This window comes from Culicoides brevitarsis, chromosome 2 (assembly GCF_036172545.1).
Source record: "Culicoides brevitarsis isolate CSIRO-B50_1 chromosome 2, AGI_CSIRO_Cbre_v1, whole genome shotgun sequence".
In the NCBI taxonomy this organism is placed as follows: domain Eukaryota; kingdom Metazoa; phylum Arthropoda; class Insecta; order Diptera; family Ceratopogonidae; genus Culicoides; species Culicoides brevitarsis.
In genome coordinates this window covers 30615359-30636979 of record NC_087086.1, presented here as the reverse complement: position 1 = coordinate 30636979, position 21621 = coordinate 30615359, and the positions used below count along the sequence as shown (strand labels likewise).

At 25.4% G+C, this 21621-nt stretch overlaps 3 protein-coding genes across 16 annotated transcripts in view; 2 read left to right on the top strand and 1 right to left on the bottom strand.

The window, feature by feature from the left end:
• The window catches only part of LOC134832191 (glutamate-gated chloride channel), an 81999-nt gene that overhangs the window by 7565 nt on the left and 52813 nt on the right, over positions 1–21621 (bottom strand). For 4 of the 12 annotated variants that reach the window (XM_063846139.1, XM_063846138.1, XM_063846143.1 and 1 more), the window contains exons 5-12: positions 20911–20999; positions 16646–16732; positions 6279–6343; positions 6001–6221; positions 5854–5936; positions 5524–5664; positions 1636–1788; positions 982–1196 (exon numbers count right to left, since the gene is read on the bottom strand). In XM_063846139.1, coding sequence (XP_063702209.1) covers positions 982–1196; positions 1636–1788; positions 5524–5664; positions 5854–5936; positions 6001–6221; positions 6279–6343; positions 16646–16732; positions 20911–20999 — 1054 coding nt within the window. Of the gene's footprint in view, positions 1–981; positions 1197–1635; positions 1789–3468; positions 3622–5523; positions 5665–5853; positions 5937–6000; positions 6222–6278; positions 6344–16645; positions 16733–20910; positions 21000–21621 lie in introns of all 12 variants that reach the window. The other 8 variants (XM_063846140.1, XM_063846144.1, XM_063846146.1 and 5 more) reach the window with 3 other exon arrangements.
• Positions 12635–13706, top strand: LOC134832200 (uncharacterized). The gene is made up of 2 exons (XM_063846156.1): positions 12635–12768; positions 12833–13706. Exons 1-2 carry the CDS (start codon positions 12754–12756, stop codon positions 13604–13606), a joined length of 789 nt encoding a protein of 262 aa, XP_063702226.1. The 5' UTR covers positions 12635–12753; the 3' UTR covers positions 13607–13706.
• Positions 14794–16385, top strand: LOC134832202 (uncharacterized). 3 transcript variants are annotated; one of them, XM_063846161.1, is made up of 4 exons: positions 14794–14951; positions 15010–15530; positions 15589–15838; positions 15911–16385. In XM_063846161.1, exons 2-4 carry the CDS (start codon positions 15516–15518, stop codon positions 16174–16176), a joined length of 531 nt encoding a protein of 176 aa, XP_063702231.1. In that variant the 5' UTR covers positions 14794–14951; positions 15010–15515; the 3' UTR covers positions 16177–16385. The 3 variants fall into 3 exon arrangements, with proteins under 3 accessions (XP_063702231.1, XP_063702232.1, XP_063702229.1); XM_063846162.1 differs by having other exon boundaries at positions 15589–15910; positions 15995–16385; XM_063846159.1 differs by having other exon boundaries at positions 15589–16385.

Genomic DNA, 21621 nt, shown 5'->3' with positions numbered 1-21621 from the left:
GCGATAAAAGATTTTTTTTAATAAAATAAAATGTTGAAAATAATTTATTTGAATCTTTTGATGAATATATCATTTTTATTGATGGATTTTCACTTTAGGACATGAAATTATTCAAAACGAATCGATTGATAGATAAAAATTGTAAAATTTTAAATAAAAACATAATGAAACCTGAAGTTTTGAATGTTGGTATTGATTGATATAAATTATGTTAAAATGAATAAATTTTAACAAAAAAAAAAAAAAAAAAATATATTTTGGCTCGGTATCCAATTTCAATTCCCAAACGGTTTTTTATATTTTTTGGTTGATTTAATTCATTTTTATTTAAATTTCTATATTTTTTTATGAATTAAAAAATATATTTTTATATCCAAAATTATTTTTTCTACTCTTTGGTTTGTTTAATTTATTTTTTTTTATAAATTAATAAAAAATAAAATAAATTAAATTATTTTTCATAAATTAAAAAAAAATATATATATAACTGATCCTATTTTCTTAAAAAAAAACTTATTTTTTCAAATATTTTTTTTCTTTTTGAATATTTCACTACTCGAAAATTTTAATTTAGAAAAATTTAATTTAATTTAAATTAAATTAATTAAAAAAAGAAAATTTTAAATTTTTTATTTATTTTTAAAAATTTTTTTTAAAATATTTTAAAATTTAATTATTAATTTATTTATTAATTAAATTATTATTTTTTTTATTTTTTAATAATTTATTATTTAATTTAAAAAAATTTAAAAAAAAAAAATATTTTTTATTTAAAAAAAATAATAATTTAAATAAATTTAAAATTTTTATCGTATCAAATTCTTAAAAAATCGAAGAAAATTTTAATTTTATTGCCAATTTTTTTAAAAATAATTCTAAAATATATTTCTCTTCTTCCATAAAATCTCTCGTAATATACCGAAAAAAATAAAAAAAATTCAAAAGCAAAAAAAATGCAAGAAACTTCACACTTTTACATACCTGCGTAACTGGATTCTCTCCAGGACGGTAGACAACATTGTGCAATGGCCGCTTCCTGCCCACATAGTTGACACAAACAAATTCGAGGAGTGACGCGTAAATGAAGCACATACAAACGCCATCCCAAACATTCATCGCTGTCAGGTTCGAGACGACGGGCAACGTGCTGCGGAAACCGTTGGATGTTGTGAAGAAATTCAACATTGTTGTGACACCTAAATTTTCGTTTTTTATTCAAAAAAGGGGGAAACGAAAAGAAAAAGGAAGCAATTAGAATAAAAAAATGTAAAATTAATTCAGTTTCATGGTTGACAATTTTTTAAGTGTTTTGTTTTTGTGCTTTGAATGCTAGTTTAGATGATGAGGTCATTTATATGATATGAAAAATGTGTTTCTGTGATCCTATTTTTTTAAATTTCCTACGGAGCTGGTTAAGCTGCAAGGTTAAACGTGTGCTGGCAAAGCTTGATTAATTTTCAAAACGGGACTTTTCACAATTTTTTATTTTTTTTTCTTGCAGGTGGGTTAATTGCGCACTACAAACTCTACAAACACAAGCAATTCTACGAATTTATTTACAGATCTCAAAATTTCACTCGACATTCATACAAAAAAATAAAAAAAAATTAGGGACAAACACACGATGGGACTTACCAATCATGACTCTCGCGGGCACCGCATTCCACTCTAACCAAAACGTAATAAAGGATGACGTCACCAAAATAATGCCGGGAATAAAGACCGTGGTAAAGTAAAAGGCACGATCTCTCGTAAATTTCAAATCGACCTTTAGACAACTGTAATTACCTAATAAATAATGGACACAGGACGGATTGATAAAAAATTGTGCTACTAAAAAAATTATTTACTTTTGGTCCTTTTTACAAAAAAAAAAAAGTAAAAAAAATAATTCAATATATTTCACGAGGCTCAATCTGGCGTGATTTAAATATAAATTTGACAGACTTACATGCGGGAAATTTTTTTTGATGAGAAATAAATTAATAATAAAATTTTCTCACACATTCTTTCGTCTTCTTTATGACTTCATACAGTATCAAATATTTTTTTTTTCACATAAGGAACCATCCTTCGTACAATTTAACATACTACAAGAGACAATTTCCTTCGAGATATCGGAGCAAGGTATATAAAAATTATAATAATTTTGTGTCTCGCAAGTAAAAATATTGGCGAGACATGTAAAAAATTGAAACTGAAAATTTTTCAAAATTTTAATTTTCTCAAAATTTTTATAAATTATAATTAATCTGAAAATAATTTTATAATGTTTAATTTCATTAAAAATTTTTAAAAAAAATTAAATTATTTTTAAAAAAAAAATGAAAAAAATTACTCAAAATATTAAATTAATTTTTTTTTTTAAATGAAATTATTTTTTTTTTGTTTTTTATTAATTTAACTGAAAAATTAATTTATTTTTTTTATTTTTTTTTATTTAAATTTTTTTGGAAGGAAAAAAATTTATTAATTAATTAATAAAATATTAATTTAATTTTTTATTGTTTTAATTTTTTTAAAATTTAATTTAAAATGAAATTAAATTCAAATTTAACTGAAAAATTCAAAAATAAAAATAATTTAATAAAATTTTTTTAAAGCTTTTTATAAAAGTTTTTTTATGAACCTATTTTTATTTTTTTTTGTTAGCTATAAAACGCAAAAAAAAATCAAGATATTCTGATTTATCAAATAAAATAAATAAAATTTTTATTAAAAAAGTTTTTTTAAGTTAATTTTTTGAAAAAAATTTTACTTTATTTTCAATTGTTTTAAAAAAAAATCTTAAAAATAGATTTTCGAATATTTTTTAAAATTAAATATTCATTTTTGTTAAAGCTAAAAAATATTTTCTTCCTAAATTCTTCCTAAATTACATAAATTCAATAAAAAAATCAATAAAACGAAAAATTTTTTTTTATTCTTATAAATTTTCAAAAATTCGATGTCTCACATTTTATTTTAAAAAACTTTCGAGACACACATTTTTCACAATTTCCAATACTCGGAAGTCTCTTACACGGAAATCGCTCATCGTACCTCATACATATCCAATTTTATTGCTACCGAAGCGTTGGATGCCGCTGTGGAACAAAAAAAAAGGGGAAAAGCCGAGCTTTTATGAGACCAAGTCTTCGACATATTGCCATCATGCGTTCACGAGGAAAAGTAGCGTAAGGTACAAAAGGTACATAAAAGCAAACGATAGGATCAAAGAAACATTTTATTTTATGCCGCTCGCTTTGCTACCTCTTCAATGAGGGTTTTACTAGCACAGAATATTTAAAAAGCTTTTGTCTTAAAATTTTATCTATTCCTAATATTTAATAATAATATAATATATTATAATAATATGATAAAGAAATATTTTTTTTTATATATTTCCAATATGTTTCATAAAATGATGTCGGAACGGATGTGTGTAAATATATTTTTTTGTTTTTTTTCGATTTTTTTTTGCTTTACCTATCATTGATCTAGCAGGCACTGCATTCCATTCTAACCAAAATGTAATGAAGGATGATGTGACTAGTATGATGCCGGGTATGAAAACAGTCGTAAAATAAAATGCACGATCTCTCGTAAATATTAGATCCACTTTAAGGCAGCTGTAGTTTCCTGTATTTTGTTAAAGTTATTTTTTTTATATATGTTGTCATTTGTATAAAATATATAATATATATGTTTAATGAAGAAAGACATTTATATATATATAAAATTTTATTATTATTATACATCTTCGAAAGAAGTTAAAAATTGTCATCTACCTAAAAAAAATTAAAATTTCGTACAAAAAAAAATATAAAAAGTGCAATTTATAATTAAAAAAAGCCTTTTGTACAACCAAAAGACGCAAATTTTCCCGAAATAATATTTAATTTAATTTTTTTTTATTATTAAAAATAATAAAATTTTTTATTTAATACTTTTTTAATTTTTTTTCAAAGGTCCTTCCTTCCACGAAATGGCATAAAAATTAAACTTAATAAATTTTTAACTTCTTCTTTAACATTAATTTGTATCATTAATTAATTTTTATTGTACGAAAAGCTTCTTCCAGCCAATAATTCAGTGCAGTGCAAAATGGCAAAGAATCATTATAATTAATAAAAATCATAAAAATATATCAATAACTTGTCAATAGCGAGTAAGAATAGCGACGAACAGCCGGGCGGCATTCCGATTGAAAAAACATGTTTTATGTTGTGTAAAAAAAAAAATAATAATAAATATCAATAATAAATGAGCAAATAAAATGAAAAAGTACAGTAATTAAAAGCCTGATAAAAATTATCAAATGGAAAAAATATATAAAAAGTTTATCATTCCTCGCTTCTACGACATTCTCTATATTAAATTGTTACTTTGCTTGCTCGCTACAAACAACTACAACAATTTTATTTTATTATATATATTTATATTAAAAATTATTTATTATTATTAATCAGTCAAGTTTATTATTTTTATGCAGAAGAAAATTTATTATATAGAAAGAAGTTAGTTACAAGATGCAATTATTATATATATATTGAAAAACAATAAGATTGTTCAATAAAGTGCAAAACTTTATATAATTATTATTATTTTTTAATAATTTTTTTTTGTATATTTTTTTTTATTAATTTAAATATTATGTTACAAGTTTAATTGTGTACCTTGCGTTTCAAAGCGCCTCTGACACAATGAACAAATTATATTCTCTTCAACGGAATATTCAACGGAAATCATAGAATCACCGTCTGCTATAGTATTTTATTTAATAATAATAATAATAATTAAAATCAGCATCATTATTATCATGTTTATAATTTTTAATAATCATTGTAATAAAATAAATAATAAAATGAAAAACGAAACCAAATAATTAATTGAATTAAAAAACATAAAAGAGCCATTTTTACGCCATTTTTTTCCGCTTTTTTTACGGGAAAGACCTTATCTTGTCAATTATTTATTATTATTTATTATCATTATTATGAGAAAAATTTTGAATAGAAGTTTATATTGTTTAATTTTATAACAATAGTCCTCGGACAAGAGCAATTTTTTAAACGAAATAAAATACAATTAAATTAATTTGTATCAAAATTTGTATCCAAACACAAATATAATTAAAAAAAATAAATGAACAAAAGAAACATATATAAAAAATAATATAATATTAAAGAAGAAGCATTTTCTGGCACAATTTTGAACGTTTATATAAAGAAAAACTTTTATAACTAAATTATTGTCAACGATCCACAGATTGTTCCGACTTTTTCTCTCATATTAAAACTTTACTGAAGGAATTATTGGACAAAAACAGAAAAATAATCAAATTATAAATATAAATATCGCAGTAATTAATAAAAAATATGATAAAAAAATTTTATAAAATAATTTTTTTAGTGATAAAAATTTTTTATTTGATTAAAAATTGTTTTTAAAAGTTAAAAGGGACAAGATTTAATTTTATATTTAATAAAAAAATATTTTTAGGACCAAATTTCATCATACCACACACAAGATTTATCTTACCTCGCCAGCTGGCTTTGATGGGACAAGCAATTGTTTGATTTTGAATCAAATAAGCGTTAAGTGTCGTCAACGACGGGCTCTTGCGAAGAGTGTCCTCGTCATTTTTCCATACGTATGTGATAGCTGATTGTTCATAAGATACTGCAAAAATAATATTTTAAATGTATTTTTATTGTTTCAATACAATGGATGGATTATGGCAGGTAGAAAAATAAAATATTTTAAAACCATTATCGTAATTTTTGCATGTCACGCTGAGTGATGTGACACAAAAAAACAAACAATAAAGTAATTTTACCGCGAATTTTATCGCTGAAAACGGATACTTACTGCTTTCGAGAGCAAATGAGCATAGAGGATCGTCGAAGGGGAAAATATTTAATCGCCCTTGACACGAGAGGATAAGATGTCTCCTATAAAAAAAATCGTAAAAAAATATTTTAGGTGAGTTTTCATGAAAAATTGATAAAAAAATACCTCATTAAATAATTGATAGTTCCATTACGATAGATTCTTAAGGCAAAGTGCATCGGTATTATGGGATCTTTGAAGTCGCCATGCATGATGAAATACGTGTCTGGCAGCCAAATCTCCTCGTGATGATGAATTGCATTCAAGTACTCGTACTGCGATTGATTTGCATAACGTAATCTCGGGTCGTACCATTGTTGTTGTAACAGAAATTCCACTTCGTATTTCTAAAAAAAAATTAAAAAATCATTAAAAATTAAAAAATAAAAAAAACTCAAACTCACCAAACTAGATTCATCAGGCGACGCTAAACTTAACAGTAAAACACTAACATTAACAGTCAAAGTACCTGTAAAAAAAAGTTCAAAGCGAGAGATAATTAACGTAAATTATTTTGGATCGTTATTCATTTTCATAAGGATGACGATGAACGCCGGATGGATGATTTATTCTCATAAATGTGCTTTGCAACAACAACAACACGAAAAAAAGTAGTTCATGCAATAATAATTACGTGTGAGGGAGAGAAAGAAAGAAAATGAGGCAGAGTTTAATTAGAAAGATCATCATTTTATGTTGTGTGCATGCAGTTTGCTTCATCATTCACAATTTCAACTTAAATCCCTTGTGGGAGAACGCAGTCACAAACACACGTTACGTTAAGTACACGGAGCGACAGCAGCAGCAACAACAACAAAAAAGTTCATGCATGTCTGTTTCATTATTTAAAATAATCAAAAATGTGTTGAGTTTGTGCTTGGTAATAATTTATCATATTCTTGTTGCTGCCGCTCGGTTAGCTTATTGTGGGTTTTTGATTTTTTTTTATTTATTTATTTACAAAGCGTTATTAAAATTAAATTTTTATGTGATTTTTTATTCAAATGGTATAAATTTTTAATTTTTTTTTTATTGTAATAGTATTTTTAAAAAATTATAAAATTAAATAAAATTTAAAATTTAGTTTAAAATATTTGAAATAATGTAAAATTAAATTTTAGCTTAATGAAAAAAATATTTTTTAATTTTATTTTATCAATTTTTGATGATTTTTGCACTTATAGCATTATAATTTTTTTTCTAAATTTTATTTTTTTTATATTTAATTTAAAGAAAAAAATTAAAATTATTATCTTAAAATTAATTTAAGATAAATTGCAAAAAAAATTATTTTGTATCATGTGAATAAAAAAATATTTTTAAAAAAATTTTTTTTTATTACGTTTTGTAAATAAATATTTTTTTTATTTCTTTCATTAGGTAGGTAACTATTTTTTTATAATTTTTTTTTCTTAATTTATTTTTATTTTTTTTTTTAAACATTTTAATAAAATTGAAATTTTTTAAAATTATTTTCTTAATAAATATATTAAATTTTTTGAAAACTAAAGGAAGATAAATTAACAAAATTTTTAGATTTAAAAAAAATAAATTGAGGTTTTTGGTCAGGAATTTTAGAAATTGAACAATTTTAGTCAAAAAATTGATCAAGAAAATTTTCGATACTTCCATAAAAGAAATATTGATGGCTTGAAAAATATTTTTTCTGTGAAAGTTCACCCAAAATTGACAAAAAAAAACTTAAAATATGATTTTTGTAAAAATTATGTCACCTGTTGCTCAAAGTGTCAAAATTTCACTCAAATTAAATTAAATAAATTAAATTAAAATTTATTGAAATATTCATTTAATTTTTAAAATGATTTCAAACGTCAAACGAATGTAAAAACGTATCAATTTTAAATTATTTTTTTTTTAATTTATAACTTATTATATTATAATTAATTAAAATTAAATTTAAATTAATTTTTAAAATGAAAAAAATAATTTAATGCAAATTTAAAATTTTTAACTTATTAAATTAAAATTAAAAATTGAATTAAAGTAAAAAAAAATAAAAAAAAAATTAAAAAATTAAATTAAATTAATTTTTTTAAAAATTTATAAAAAATCTAAAAATAACTGAAATTTGGTGCTAAAATTTTTTTTTGAATTTAAAAGCCAAATTTACAAATTTTTTACAGTGATCCAAGCTCATAAGAAGTGCTCAAATGAAATGATAACAACATCGTGTGTGCAATGGTTTTCCGTTCGCTCCGGGTTCTCGGATTATTTTGAACGTGTGCAATGAAACGAATAAATTCTTGCGGCGACTTTTGATGGATAACTGTTGGTTCGGACGTTGGTTTTTTTTCTGTGTTCCAGAAACTCAAACAAGTCAGAGAAACGGAGAAAAGCGAAATTAGATAAGAAACCTACATACATAAAAAAGTTGCATGACGTCGTTGAACGAGGATGTTTCTCAAGAGAAAACGCTTCAAGTTAAAAACATCATGTAACATTGTATCGCTTTTTTTTTGCTTCATTTTCACATAACGAACATGTATAAAAATTGCATTGCACGTAAATTGTCTCCATTTGTCTTGGGGCACTAAGCAAATATCATCGTTGCACATGCGATGCGAAAGAAAGACAAGAAAAACGAAGGCGACACATTCACATGAGAGATAAAAGGAATCGTTTTGTCATTGTCATTGCGTGCGAGCGCATTGTGTCACTCCATCCATTCTTCAAGCTTCAAACATAAAAGATAGAGAGAGAAAACTGTTGAAATGTTTATTTGTGCACTTTGATGCACTTTTCAAGCGATTTGCTTCAATGACTCGAGATATTTTATCCGAAGAAAAGAAATTCGTTGTTGGCTTGATTGATAGCGCACTCAGTCTTCCTTTCTTCTTCATTTTCTTGCGACTTGTTTAAACATTTTCCTTTCTCTAATAAAGACGCCAACAAGTCTCGTCGCACATAATGAAGCTTACTCGGTGAGCGATTGTGGAAGGAAACGAACCTTTTGATATGTAAATATCCTTTAATCTCGTTTCTGGTAAAATCTTCGTGCATGCAGACAATGATTGACTAGGCTTTGGCTCGTCCTTTGAGAGAAGGAAAGCTGCTGCCATACGGAAAACTTTTAATCAACTTCCTAAATTATTACCTGTCTCTCGTTTTTGGTTTTATTACGGAGAGATTTTCTGGCAAATTGTGAGATGAATTTTGAATGAAATGAGAAAAATTTGGAAAAGTAACCAGACGTCTCCATTTTAAAATTTTTATTATAAAAAAATAATTAATTTATTCATGGACTTGTATGGATTTAATTTTCATTTTTTTAAATTATTTTTGTGGAAATTTCTTTTGAATTGAAAAATTTAACAAAAAATTTAAAAAATCTCAAGATTTTGCAAAAAATATGCAAAATCTGGAATTAAATTAAAAAATTTGATAAATCTTGAGATTTATTTAGGAAAAAAAACTTTTTAAATTAATTTACGATGAAAATCGTTTAAATTAATAGCAAAATTTTCACCTTTACAACTTTTTTACAGGAAAATGTAGAAAACAAGAACTTAAAACTGTAAATTATATTTTTGGATGGCAATAATTTGTGTTTTTTTATGAGTTTTTATCTAGCTAATACCCAAAGAAACATTAATTTTAAAGTTTTATTGATCAAAAAGCATCATAAGTTTCATTTATTTACGATATTTGTAAGATTAAAACTTATTTCAGCAAAAACATGAAATGACCTTGCACGTTTTCAATCAGCGTTGATTAAAAATTATTTTTAATACTCTTAAATTTTGGTAGATTATTGTTTCGATTTTTCATCAGAAAAATTAAGAAGATTGGTTTTATGATTTTTTTCATTATTTTCAATGAAATATCATTAATTTTTACAAAAATAAAATTAATATTGATAATTTTTATAAAAATTACTTTTTTAAGGCTAAACATGATAAATTAAAAATTATTTTTAAATTATAAAATATTTTTTTTATTTTAAATAAATTTTAATTACCTATTTATAAATATTTATTAAAAAATTACATTAATTTTTCATCAGAGAAGTTAAAAATGTTTATGAATTTTTTTTAAATTTATTTTACTATTTAAATTTAATAAAAAATTTAATTAAATATAAAATTAATTAAAAAATATAAATTTTTGCATAAATTTTAATTTAAAAAAAAAATAAATTATTAAAAAAAAATAAAAAATAATTTATTTTTATTTTAAAATAAAAAAAAAATCTCATGAAAATTATTTTAAAAAATTTAAATTTTTCTGAATAAATTCACAATACTTAATACCCTTCGCCATATATCGTTCGTAACTTAAAAAAAATCGACTGCACGACACCGAAAACCGCATCACATTAATCGCCCTTCAGGGAATGCAATTCAAAGGGATTATCCCCCGACGCACGAATGCACGAACCGACATCGATAAAATCAATATTTATCTTGTATTTGCTTAAAATTTCGGCGTTAAAAGAGCCTCTTGCTCGTGTTTGTAGCTAAAATCATTCGACAGCTAATAACACTAATTTATTATAATTAAAATGTTTTCGTTCATCCTTTACAGCCACGAATTCTACGGCACGGTAATAAACAACACTCAAGGGACTACAAAATTAACACTGAGTAATTTCACGATGATTATTCGGAACTTTTTGTCACACGGGGGAAAATTTATTCAACACGAAATTCGCCAAAAATAAATTTTAATTTTAAACGATGCACAATTCCGTGTGAGTCACGAAGAAGCAGCTCGTATGTCACCACAAAATAATCCTGTTATTTATCTAGACACAATGCTAACATGTAGAAATCGATTTCAATTCGTTTTTTCTTTCCGAAGCAAGTCATGCTTCCTCGAGCACTTCAAATAATAAGAAATAAGAAACGGAGAAACTATTAAGAAGCGCACTAGTTATCAAGAAAATTAATGTCTGATTTTGCCCACATTTGTCTAGACGAGACATAATTCCGTCTCTCGGTGCTTTTATGGCACTTTTATCGCAATTTTTGTGTGAATCGTCGACGCCATTTGCCGGATCGGCTCGTCTTCATTTAAAAAATCGTTTAAATAAATGGGTCACGTTATTGATTTGTCTCCATTTCAGTGAGCTGTGACAGGAATGAAAAACAAATAAAACCTTTGTTTCATTTCATCAATCTTGCAGGGATTAAAAAAGGCCTGTCGATGGATTAAATTCTGGTTAAATAATGGAAAAGGACGAGACTCACCTCCATAAAGTGTAAGTTTTTAATGCATTTATGAATCTTTTATCGGTGTGAGAGAAATTTTCTCTCTAAATTGGAAAAGTTGATCATTTCTTGGGAAGACGACTGAATGTTGTTTTAAAATATTGATTTTTCATTTATTTGAGGTATTTCTATCTATCGAATGAGGCAAAAATTATTTTTGTGAATGACGACAATTCTTCTCTGAAGTTTATTTCTTGTCAAACATTAAAATTTTGTCTAAATTTAATTAATTTTTTGATGTGAACAAATTTTAAAATTTTTATCACTTAAACTTAATTATTTTTTTTTAATTTTATATATTTATTTGTATTAAATTTTTAATTTTATAATTTTTTTTATTTAAAAAAAAATAAATTTGTAAAAAAAAAATAATAAATTAAATTCATAGTGAAAAATAAAAATTTTAGTATTTTTTAAAACAAAACAAAAAATAAAATATTTTTTTAAACAAAAATTAAAGGAAATAATTAATTTTCTTACAAAAATTGATTTTATGATTTAATTTATTTATTTTTTTATATTTTATTAATTTGTATTAAAATTTTAATTTTATAGAATTAATTTATTTAAATAAATTTAAATTAAAAAAAAATAATTTAATTAAATTCATAGTGAAAAATAAAAATTTTAGTAATTTTTAAAATAAAAAATAAATTAAAGTAAATTTTAATAATTTTTATAATTTAATAAATAAAATATTTTTTTTTAAATAAAAATTAAAGTAAATAATTTATTTTCTTACAAAAATTAAGTAAAAATGGGGAAAAATGAATTTCATATGAAATTTAAAAAAAAATAAACTTCATTAAATTAAAATTTTAATTTAATTAATTAAAAAAAAAATAAATAAAAAAAAATTTGTAATCAGAAATTTTTTTGTGCAAATTTATACAAAAAGAGCTCTGAAAGAACCGTGAGCTAATTTTTTGGCAAAAAAAATAAAATTATATTTTTAAGACATTTGGGATTCCATTGAATAATTCCTAATAAGACCCTAAATGTCTTAAAAATAAAAGAAGATTAAATAACCTTCGCCAAAAATTAGCTCATGGTCCTTTCGAAGCTCTTTTTCTATGAATTTGCACGAAAAATGATAACGAGACATCTCGTCGTCATTGACATTGACTTCATAGACGAACATTATTTCATCAATTGATGTGCGTTACAATTAGAATGTCATCAAATAAAGGTCAACTTATATTTTTGTGAGATTAACGTCTTTCCCACTCATAAAAAAGTGAAAATTATTGACAAATAAAATTTTCGAATTTATGTTTTTTTTACTACTTGGTCTATTTACGACGAAAATTCATATAAAATTAAGAATAAAATTTTTTTAAATGTTGTGTTAAGTGATTGAAAAAAAAAATCTTAATTTTTTGTTCGTTTCCAAGGTAAAAAAATGTTTTTCGCATAAATATGAAAAGAAAAATAAAATTCCCACTAAAAATGTAACTTGGAATTTCCCTCTGATTAAATTTACAAATTTTATTTGTTTTTGTTTACATCGCAAATATGATCTGTGAATGTCATGAACATGTGCCTCATGTTCTAAGAAGCGATAATCTCATTTTCTTATCAAATTGTATTTAAATTGCATCTTCGATTAGAATTCAATCAGTCGTCATTTTTCACTCAATTGAACAAAATGTTTAAATTTCTGGTACGATTTTTTTAAAAATATTTTTTAAGTCGTAAATTGACATTTTTTATTTTTTTCCTCACAGATATTCACAACTTGTGCCATTTTAGTCACAAATGCCCTGCCTTATGGAGCATCACGAGGCGGAGGTCAACAAGTAATTATTCAAGAGCAAGACAATCATCTTCACGGATCGGGACGAGGCGGAGGTTTGAACACAGTTGTTGTCGATCAAGGCGGTTTGGGCTACGGAAGTGGCTTTGGGAGCCAAGGAAGACAAAGTACGACAATTGTTCGACCAAATGGCGGCCATGGAGGTTTCCAAGATGGAAGTGTGATAATTAAAGAGAATCAAAGCGGATTCGGACATGGCGGTGGCTCAACGACAATCATTAAAGATCAAGGATTCGGAGGACATCATCATGGAAGTCATCATGGCGGAAGTTTCGGACATGGAGGAGGAATTCAAGATGGAAGTTTAATTATCAAAAATAACCAAGGAGGTTACGGAAGCGGAGGCATTCGTGATGGAAGTTTGATAATTAAGAACAATCCAGGTCATCAAGGAGGATTCCAAGACGGAACTTTGATCATTAACAATCAACAAGGCGGTTTGGGAGGTCATGGGCATGGACATCATCATGGTCATGGCAGTGGATCCACAACGATCGTTTCTCAACCTTCGGGAGGTTATGGATCTGGCGCATATCCAACAGTCATTGGACAACCAGGAGGCTTTGGAGGCTCTCAAACGATAATTAAAGAAGATTCAGGATTTGGCGGATCAAAAACGATTATTAAAGAAAATAATAGTGGATTCGGTCAAGGCGGTTATGGTTCTCATGGATATCATGGCTAAAAATGTGATTAAAAATAGAAAAAAAAATAAAAATAGAAGTATTTAGTAAATAAAAATGCAAAAGTGAAAGGTCAACATGTCACGTGTTTAAAATTTTATTTCGCCGTTAAAAACAAATTAAATTTTTATAAATGTTATTGAAATTTTCCTTGAAAGATTTTATTATCTGATCGATCTGAGATATAAAAATTATTAAATTTTAAAAAGAAATTGCTTCAAATTTTTTTTTTTTTTTTTTAATTTTCGGCTCGAGGAAAAAATTTCTTTGAAAACTAAAACATGCGTAAAAATTATTTTTTTAAATCGTTTTTTGAGCGTTCGACGTTTGAAGTACTTTAAAGACATGTTTTTATCTATCAAATTTGACGTCCTTCAAGAAGCCTGTCAAAAACATTTCAATCAAAAATTTCCATCTTTTGATTTTTCTTCAATAAATATCCGGAAGTTTTTCTAGTTTATCTTATTTTTTGTTAACGTTAAAAAATGAAAAAAAAAATAATTATCATTCGCTGCTTGAAATTTACTCTCAAAATAATCAAAAAGCCATCAAAACCAAAAGCCATCACGAACAGAATTTTTTATTTATTTTTTTTTAATTTTTACTGAGCATCATTCAGTCAAGGTCACGTGTGGTTAGCAATCAGGATTTTTTTTAACAATTTTTTTCGCTGAAATTTCGATTTTTTAAATTTTTTTTTAAATAAATAAAATAATAAAAAATTAAATTTTTATTTTTAATGTTATTTTGTATTTTTTTCTGTAAAAATGAATATTATTTTTTAAAAATTTAATTTAATTTATTTTATTCATTTTTTAATTTAATTTTGTTTTATTATTTTTTAAATTTAATTTTAATTTATTAATTTTTTATTTAATTTTTATTTTATTAAATTTTTTATTTATTTAATTTTTTTTAAATTTTATTTTTATTTATTTTTATTTATTTTTTATTTTATTTTTATTTTTTTTTAATTTAATTTTTATTTATTTAATATTATTTTTGTTTAATTTTTTTTACTTCCAATTAATTCAATAAACTGCTGATGAATTTGTCAAATAATTTTATTTACTAACAATTAATCTGCGACATTCAACAAGTAATTAAACTACGTCATATTATCAGTTAATTCTCGGTTAATTCCGCTAATTTGTTGATTTGTTTGATTTACAATCAAATACTCTCTTCTGTACTTTCCCAAAACATGCAGATGTCTCGGATGTCTTGCATCATTTATTTTGCAAGTCAAATCTTATCGCTTCAAATTCGTATAAATAATCAATGAATCGATGTCAAGATCATCAGTTTCAATCACACTTTACACTTGAAAACATGACAAAATTCACTGTGAGATTTTTTTTTTCTAAATCTTGAAGGAAAAATTTTATTTAAGTTTTTTTTGTAGTTACTTGTCGTTGCTGTTTTGGCATTAATTGTCTTGACAGTCGATGCAGATCAACATCGAGGACATGGAAGTTTAAGTCAAGGACATGGATCTTCCCATGGAAGCCATCAAGGTCATCAAGGCTCTCATGGTAGCCATGGATCGCATGGAGGTTCAGGACATCAAGGATCGCATGGAAGTCAAGGTCATCAGGGGTCACATGGAAATCACAGACAAAATAATCATGAGTCTCATGGAAATCGTGGGTCTCATGGAGATCGTGATAGTCATAGACATCATTAAACTTGAAAAAATTTTATGAGGTCTTAGAATAAAAATTTTATCTAAATTTAAATTTTGCTTCTTTACCTTCTCAAACTGGGCGACCGAGAGACATTTTATTACTATGACGCAATTATTGTTGAAAGTCAAATTTTATAGCTTTGTATTAGTATAAATATTCAGTGAGTTGCTTCTTCAATCAACAGTTGAAGTTTTGTTCTACTGGTTCAACTACTTAGATAATCATGACAAAATTCGCTGTAAGTTTTTTCGATACTTTAATTTTTTATTTGAAACTAAAAAGAATTTTTTTTATAGTTCATTGTGTTTGCTGTTTTGGCATTGATTGTACTGACAGTTAATGCTGATCCATATTATGGAGGTTACGATGGGTTGAGAGGTCAACCAGGATACGGACCTCATGGAGGAAACGGAGGGCATGGAGGCAATGGTTATGGTCAGGGAGGTTATAGACCCCAAGGAGGTTATGGACCTCAAGGAGGTTATGGACCCCAAGGAGGTTATGGACCCCAAGGCGGATCTCAAGGAGGTTATAGACCCCAAGGAGGTCACGGAGGAGGATCTCAAGGAGGTTACAGACCTCAAGGCGGATCTCAAGGAGGTTATGGACCCCAAGGAGGTCATGGAGGAGGATCTCAAGGAGGTTATAGACCCCAAGGAGGTCATGGAGGAGGATCTCAAGGAGGCTATGGACCACAAGGAGGATCTCAAGGAGGTTATAGACCCCAAGGAGGTCATGGAGGAGGATCTCAAGGAGGTTATAGACCTCAGGGAGGCTACGGTACTGGAGGAAATGGCGGAAATGGAGGCAACGGAGGAAATGGAGGCAATGGGGGAAATGGCGGGCATGGAGGAAACGGCGGAAATGGAGGCTTCGGACGTTAATCTCTAATAAAAACACACAAAAAATCTACTTTCTACCAAAGTTAAATGGAAATATCAGAATTGAGTAAAAAAACAAGTCAAATAAAAAAGCAACAGCAATAAACACGCCGGATTTTGATACCACATGAGTCCTAATTCACAGTTTTTTATCCATTTTGTGAAAGAAATCTAACAAAAAACGTTATCAAAGACATAAAAAGAGAGAAAAATCGGAGAAAGTTGCGGGTGAGTATGTGAGTGTTAATAAAATTCATTGTGAAAATCTACTTTATTTTTATTATTATTAAAGAAGTGCATGAAATTTCTACAAAAAATTACACAGATATGAAAAAATGTTAAAAAAAAATATTCACACAAAAAACGTTTGGGACTGAAAGTGCATTTTTTTATGAAAAGTGAGTAAGAATTTTTTATAATTTTTTTTTTGTTTTTTTGAAAAATGAGAGAGAAGATGGAAAACAAAACAGACCCCGATTCTGTGGTTTTCCCGGTTGTCTTGAATTTGTCTCATTGTTTGCCATTTCCGGCGTGTTCATGCCACAGCAAAAATCTGCATCTGCAAATACGTTAGTTGAGATTTTGTTGGAAAACTTTTCTCTAATTGATTGGAAAATTAACTTTTTTTTACATAAATTTATTTTTTTTAATAATACAATTAGAAACATGGAGGAAGAAAAAAATTTCAAAACTGATAAAAATGCATGCAAAAACGAAAAGTTACATGAAAAAAAGTACAGTCATTAGCGTTCATTATGCCGACAACGACTGCTGTTATAAGTATTTATTTAATTTTAGAACAAATTAAATTTTAGCAGTTTTTTTACTGTACAGATAATAATAATATAATGGACATTTAAAAAGAGAGAGAGCGAAGCGAAAGAATATAAAAAGAAGCAAATTAAACAGTCGCGTTTGACTTCACGAAATAGCCAACAAGTAAAAATTTGCGGTTTTTTTCGACATTAAGTTTATTTTTTCGATTATTTTGTGAAAGTTTCATGTTTCGCAGTAGAAATAAAATTCAAAATTTCTTAGAAAAAATATTTTTAAAATTTTTAGTTAATTTAATTTAAATTTTTATAATAATTTAATTTAAATTAATTTTTAATTAATTTATTCATCAACATTTATGATTAAATTATTATAATTATTTTTTTTTAATTAATTAATTATTTTATTTTTTTTTAATTTATTTTTATTTAAAAATAATTATTTTTAATTAATTATTTTAAAAAATATTTTTTTTTGTTATTTAAAAAAAATATTTAATTCGATAAAAATTTTGTAAAATTCAACAAATTATTTTTTTCAATTTAAAGATAATTAAATTAATTAATTTTTTAAAAATAATTTTTAAATAAATTTTGTTTTAAATAAATCTTCTAAAAATATTAAAAAATAAAAATTTCTATGGGATTTTTGTTAATAAATTTTTTTTATTATTTTTTTTTTTGCGAAACATAAAATTTTCTCAACTCTTAATTAATTTTTATGAAAAAATCAATTTAACCTAATTTTCGCGTGTCAAATAAAAAAATTACTTGACCATGGCCCTTGCAACGCGTTGAGCAAGCAACGAAGCTCCTGTTTACAATTTCAAAGGACACCCATAATTCACTCGACCTCGTTCATTTTTGCTGTTCGTGCGAACAAAAGAGGCTCGCGTGCTCCTACTTCGTATATCATCACTCGCTCTCTCTCGACAAAACACAACAAAATAAAAGTTCCGAACAATTAAATAATGCGACAAATACAGATGAAGGCAAAAATGGAGAATGAGTGATGATTTCCCCGCGACTAACACAAACAATTCTCCGATTACCGATCAATCACTTTCAATCCGCTTCCAATAAGTTAATTTGTTGTGTCGATCGGCGGCGAATCTCAACACAGAAAAATAATGGAATTAACGAGCAAAAGCAGCAGAAACAATAATAATTGAATGACACACCTCGTACGTGACCAAAAAAAAAAACGGAAACCTTCTTACTTGTTCTTTTGCTCGTTGAACGACGACCGGAGACAACAACGGACGATATTTGTTCAGAAAATTAGTATTGAATTTTTTTCTCTGTGTGTTTTGTGTTCATGTTTTGAATATGACATATTTTTGTGTTAGTCTAAGTTATAATAATGCAAAATGCAACATTTTTGTTTTTTCCTGTCAAAACTGATTTTCCGTTTTTTGTCACATGCAAAGTTTTTCTCTGTGTGTTGGAGAATCATGGTAATTGTGGTTGTTGCTTGTGTTTTGTTGTGTACGTTTTGTGACCGAGAGAAGTGAAATGTCATGCAATAATAAATTTTTATTATCATGAAAAAAAAGTGTTTCGTGAACTAAAATTATAGAGTAGAAAATGTTGATTGTGGTTAAAAAAAAAAATATGTTGGTTTTGTGGGTAAAGAAAGGACACGAACTACTGATGAGATTTTATCGACTTTTATTTAGGGATTTTTGTTGGGGTTGGCTCGTGACCCTGAAGGCTTTTGACGTAAGCTAGGTGACTTTTTAAACTTAACAAAGACAAAATTTTTAATTTTCAAATAAAAAATAAAAATAAATAAAAATTATTTAAAATTCACAAAAATGAAGAAATTAGAAATTTATGTGAATTTTAAATTTTTATTTTAATTTACTAATAAAAATTAATCTAATTAACTAAAAATCAAGCTTAAAATTTTGTTTTGGGACAAAAAATTTTTTTTACAAATAAAAATGAAAATTTTAAAAATTTCGAATTTTGCCATTTTTATTCAAAATTTCATAAAAATTTAACCTACGATACTTTAAATTTGCATTTTTTTCAGCCTCTTAATCTTTTATTAATCCTTAAAAATATAATTAAAAAGAAATTTTAAACGCGGTAGTTATTCAAAGATATTTTCCTAAAGATTTTTTTATTTTTTCTAAATTTTTGAAATAAATTTGTCAAAAAATCATATTAAAATTTGGTAAAAATTTTACTTATTTTTAATTCGTACAAAATTTAATTTAAAAATATTTAAAAAAAATAATTATAATAATTTTTAAGATTATTCATAAAATATTTTACCTCAAAATCAAATTTTATAGACAATTTTCATGTTAATAAAAATGTTTATGTTCAAAAGTTTCTTCAGACACTTTATTTGGGCTTCTAGAAATTTTTTAAATGAACTTTTTGGCAATAAAAATATCTAGAAGCTTTCTAAAGACAATTTTTGAGCATAAAAATCTTTAAAAAAAAATAAAATATTCTACAAATTTGATTTTGAGGATAAAAAATTTAAAAAAATAAAAGCCGAAGAACTTAAAAATTATTTTTAAAAATTTTCTTAAATTAAATTTTGTTTGAAAATTATGAATTTTCACCAAATAAGCATTAACATATTGCAAAAATTTTTTTTTATTGTTATTTTTTTTATTTTTTGTGCTAATTTTGTGAAAATTTAAATTTTTCGTTTAAAATTTAATTTTAGAAAATTTTTAAAATAACTTTTTCAAAGATTTGTTTTTAACAAAATACCTTATTTAAAATTTTTAATGAATTTAAAGAAATTTTATTCCCACAAAATTCCCTTTCAAAGAATTTATTAATTAAAATGACACTTCAAACCAATTTTCTTCCCAAAAACGACATCAAAATCTATTTCCAACCTTTTTCCTCAGAGACTTGATTCTCTTGTAAATCGCAAATTCCAAAAAAAAGTATCTCACACCTGAGCCTCCAACATTCCAATAGCAATCCAATCATCTTATTCAATCAAAATCCCTTCTCTTGCCTGCCATCTCCGCCTTCCGCCCGTCACACAAAACATATTCGCACAACAATTTCCCATGCACACGAGAAACATGAATCCGACATATTTTTATCTCCACATCTCATATGAATTCCAAATTTATTACATATTTTGCTTGTTACGGTTCGCATCTCACACCAGCGTCTCTGTAACAAATGTGCAACGAAAACTCGACGACGACACAAGGACACTCAAAGAGGATATTTTACAAGGAATTTCCCAATATTGTATAACAAAATAATTGTGCAGGCATGTTTAAAATGTTCCGAGCCGAAAATTACATGAGAAAAGTCGTCGTCGCTCGTCGACTTTTTGTGCTCAGGCAAAAACAGAGTACGAAGTTCATTATTTTCCTTGCGGTTTTGCAATAACTAAATATTATGTTTGTTTGTTTGGTTTGTTGTCCGGAATGGAATCACAGAAACACTCGCACTCGGAATAATATGTGCACAATTATTTGCCTTTTTGGTTTTTACTCTGCCTGCTTGCTGTTTGTATCGCACAACGAAAATATTTGTTTTTCCCATGTTGTTGATGTTTTTGTCTCTTACGAAAAAAAAATTTTTTTTTCTGGATTATGACGTAGATTTTGACCCATATGCCGTACGGAAGACCAATCAAAAAGTCATCTATCATGAATTAATTAAATTTCATGCACATTTTTATGAATATTTTAACCCATTTTGCATTAATTTCATTTCCTTGCGGCGAATTTTTCATGCGAAAAATATAAAAAAAAAGTGAAATATGTGTAAAAATAATCTGCATAAAATTTAATTTGCAAACACACCAACAGACACAGATAGAGAGGAAAAGAGAAGGAGAGATGGAAAGCAGAAAATCAAATTACATCAATAAATATAAAAAGCGAAAAAAAAAATCGAAACATAAAATGGAAAGCAACATAAATGAAAAGCAAGCTGCAAGCAAAACAAAAAAATTGGATTGACTTACCATCAACTGGTGGCAGAAGTCTTTTATCGTATCGGGTTTTCTTCAACAATTGATCTAAAATCTCCTTGTCGGATTTTCCTTCGGCGAATCTGAAACAAAAAAAATAAAATGGAATGAAATAAAATAATCGAAAATTTATTCATGAATTTTTAATACAGGATTTTTATGGGTTTGTTGCAAGTTTTAAGATGCGAGTTTTTTGCGAGAATTATTACGAAAAAAATTTTTTTTTTAATTTTTCATGAATTTTTATCTCTTATATTTTTCTTAGCTGCAAAAATTAATATTTTTAGAGAAAATTAAATAATTTTTAGAAAATTTAATTTTTTTTTATATTGTAGGTAAATATTTGGCAAAATTACTCAAAGAAAAAATCAAAATAATTGAAAAGTTTATTAAAATAATTTAAAAAAATAGTTAAATAATTTAATAAAAAAATTAAAATTGATTTAAATTAAAACTTAAAAATTAATTCTTAAAAAAAATATTTTATGAATTTTCACATATTTTTCAAAAAATTTTACCTCAGTTTAAAAAAAATAATTAAATAAAAATTTGTATAAAATTCTCTTTGTTAAGTAAAAAAATAAATAAATAAATAAATATAAAGAAAATTAAAAAAAAATTTAAATCGTCAAATATATTTAAAAATTCATAATTTTGTTTATAGAATAAATTTTTAATTAAAATTTTAATTATTTTTTATTTATT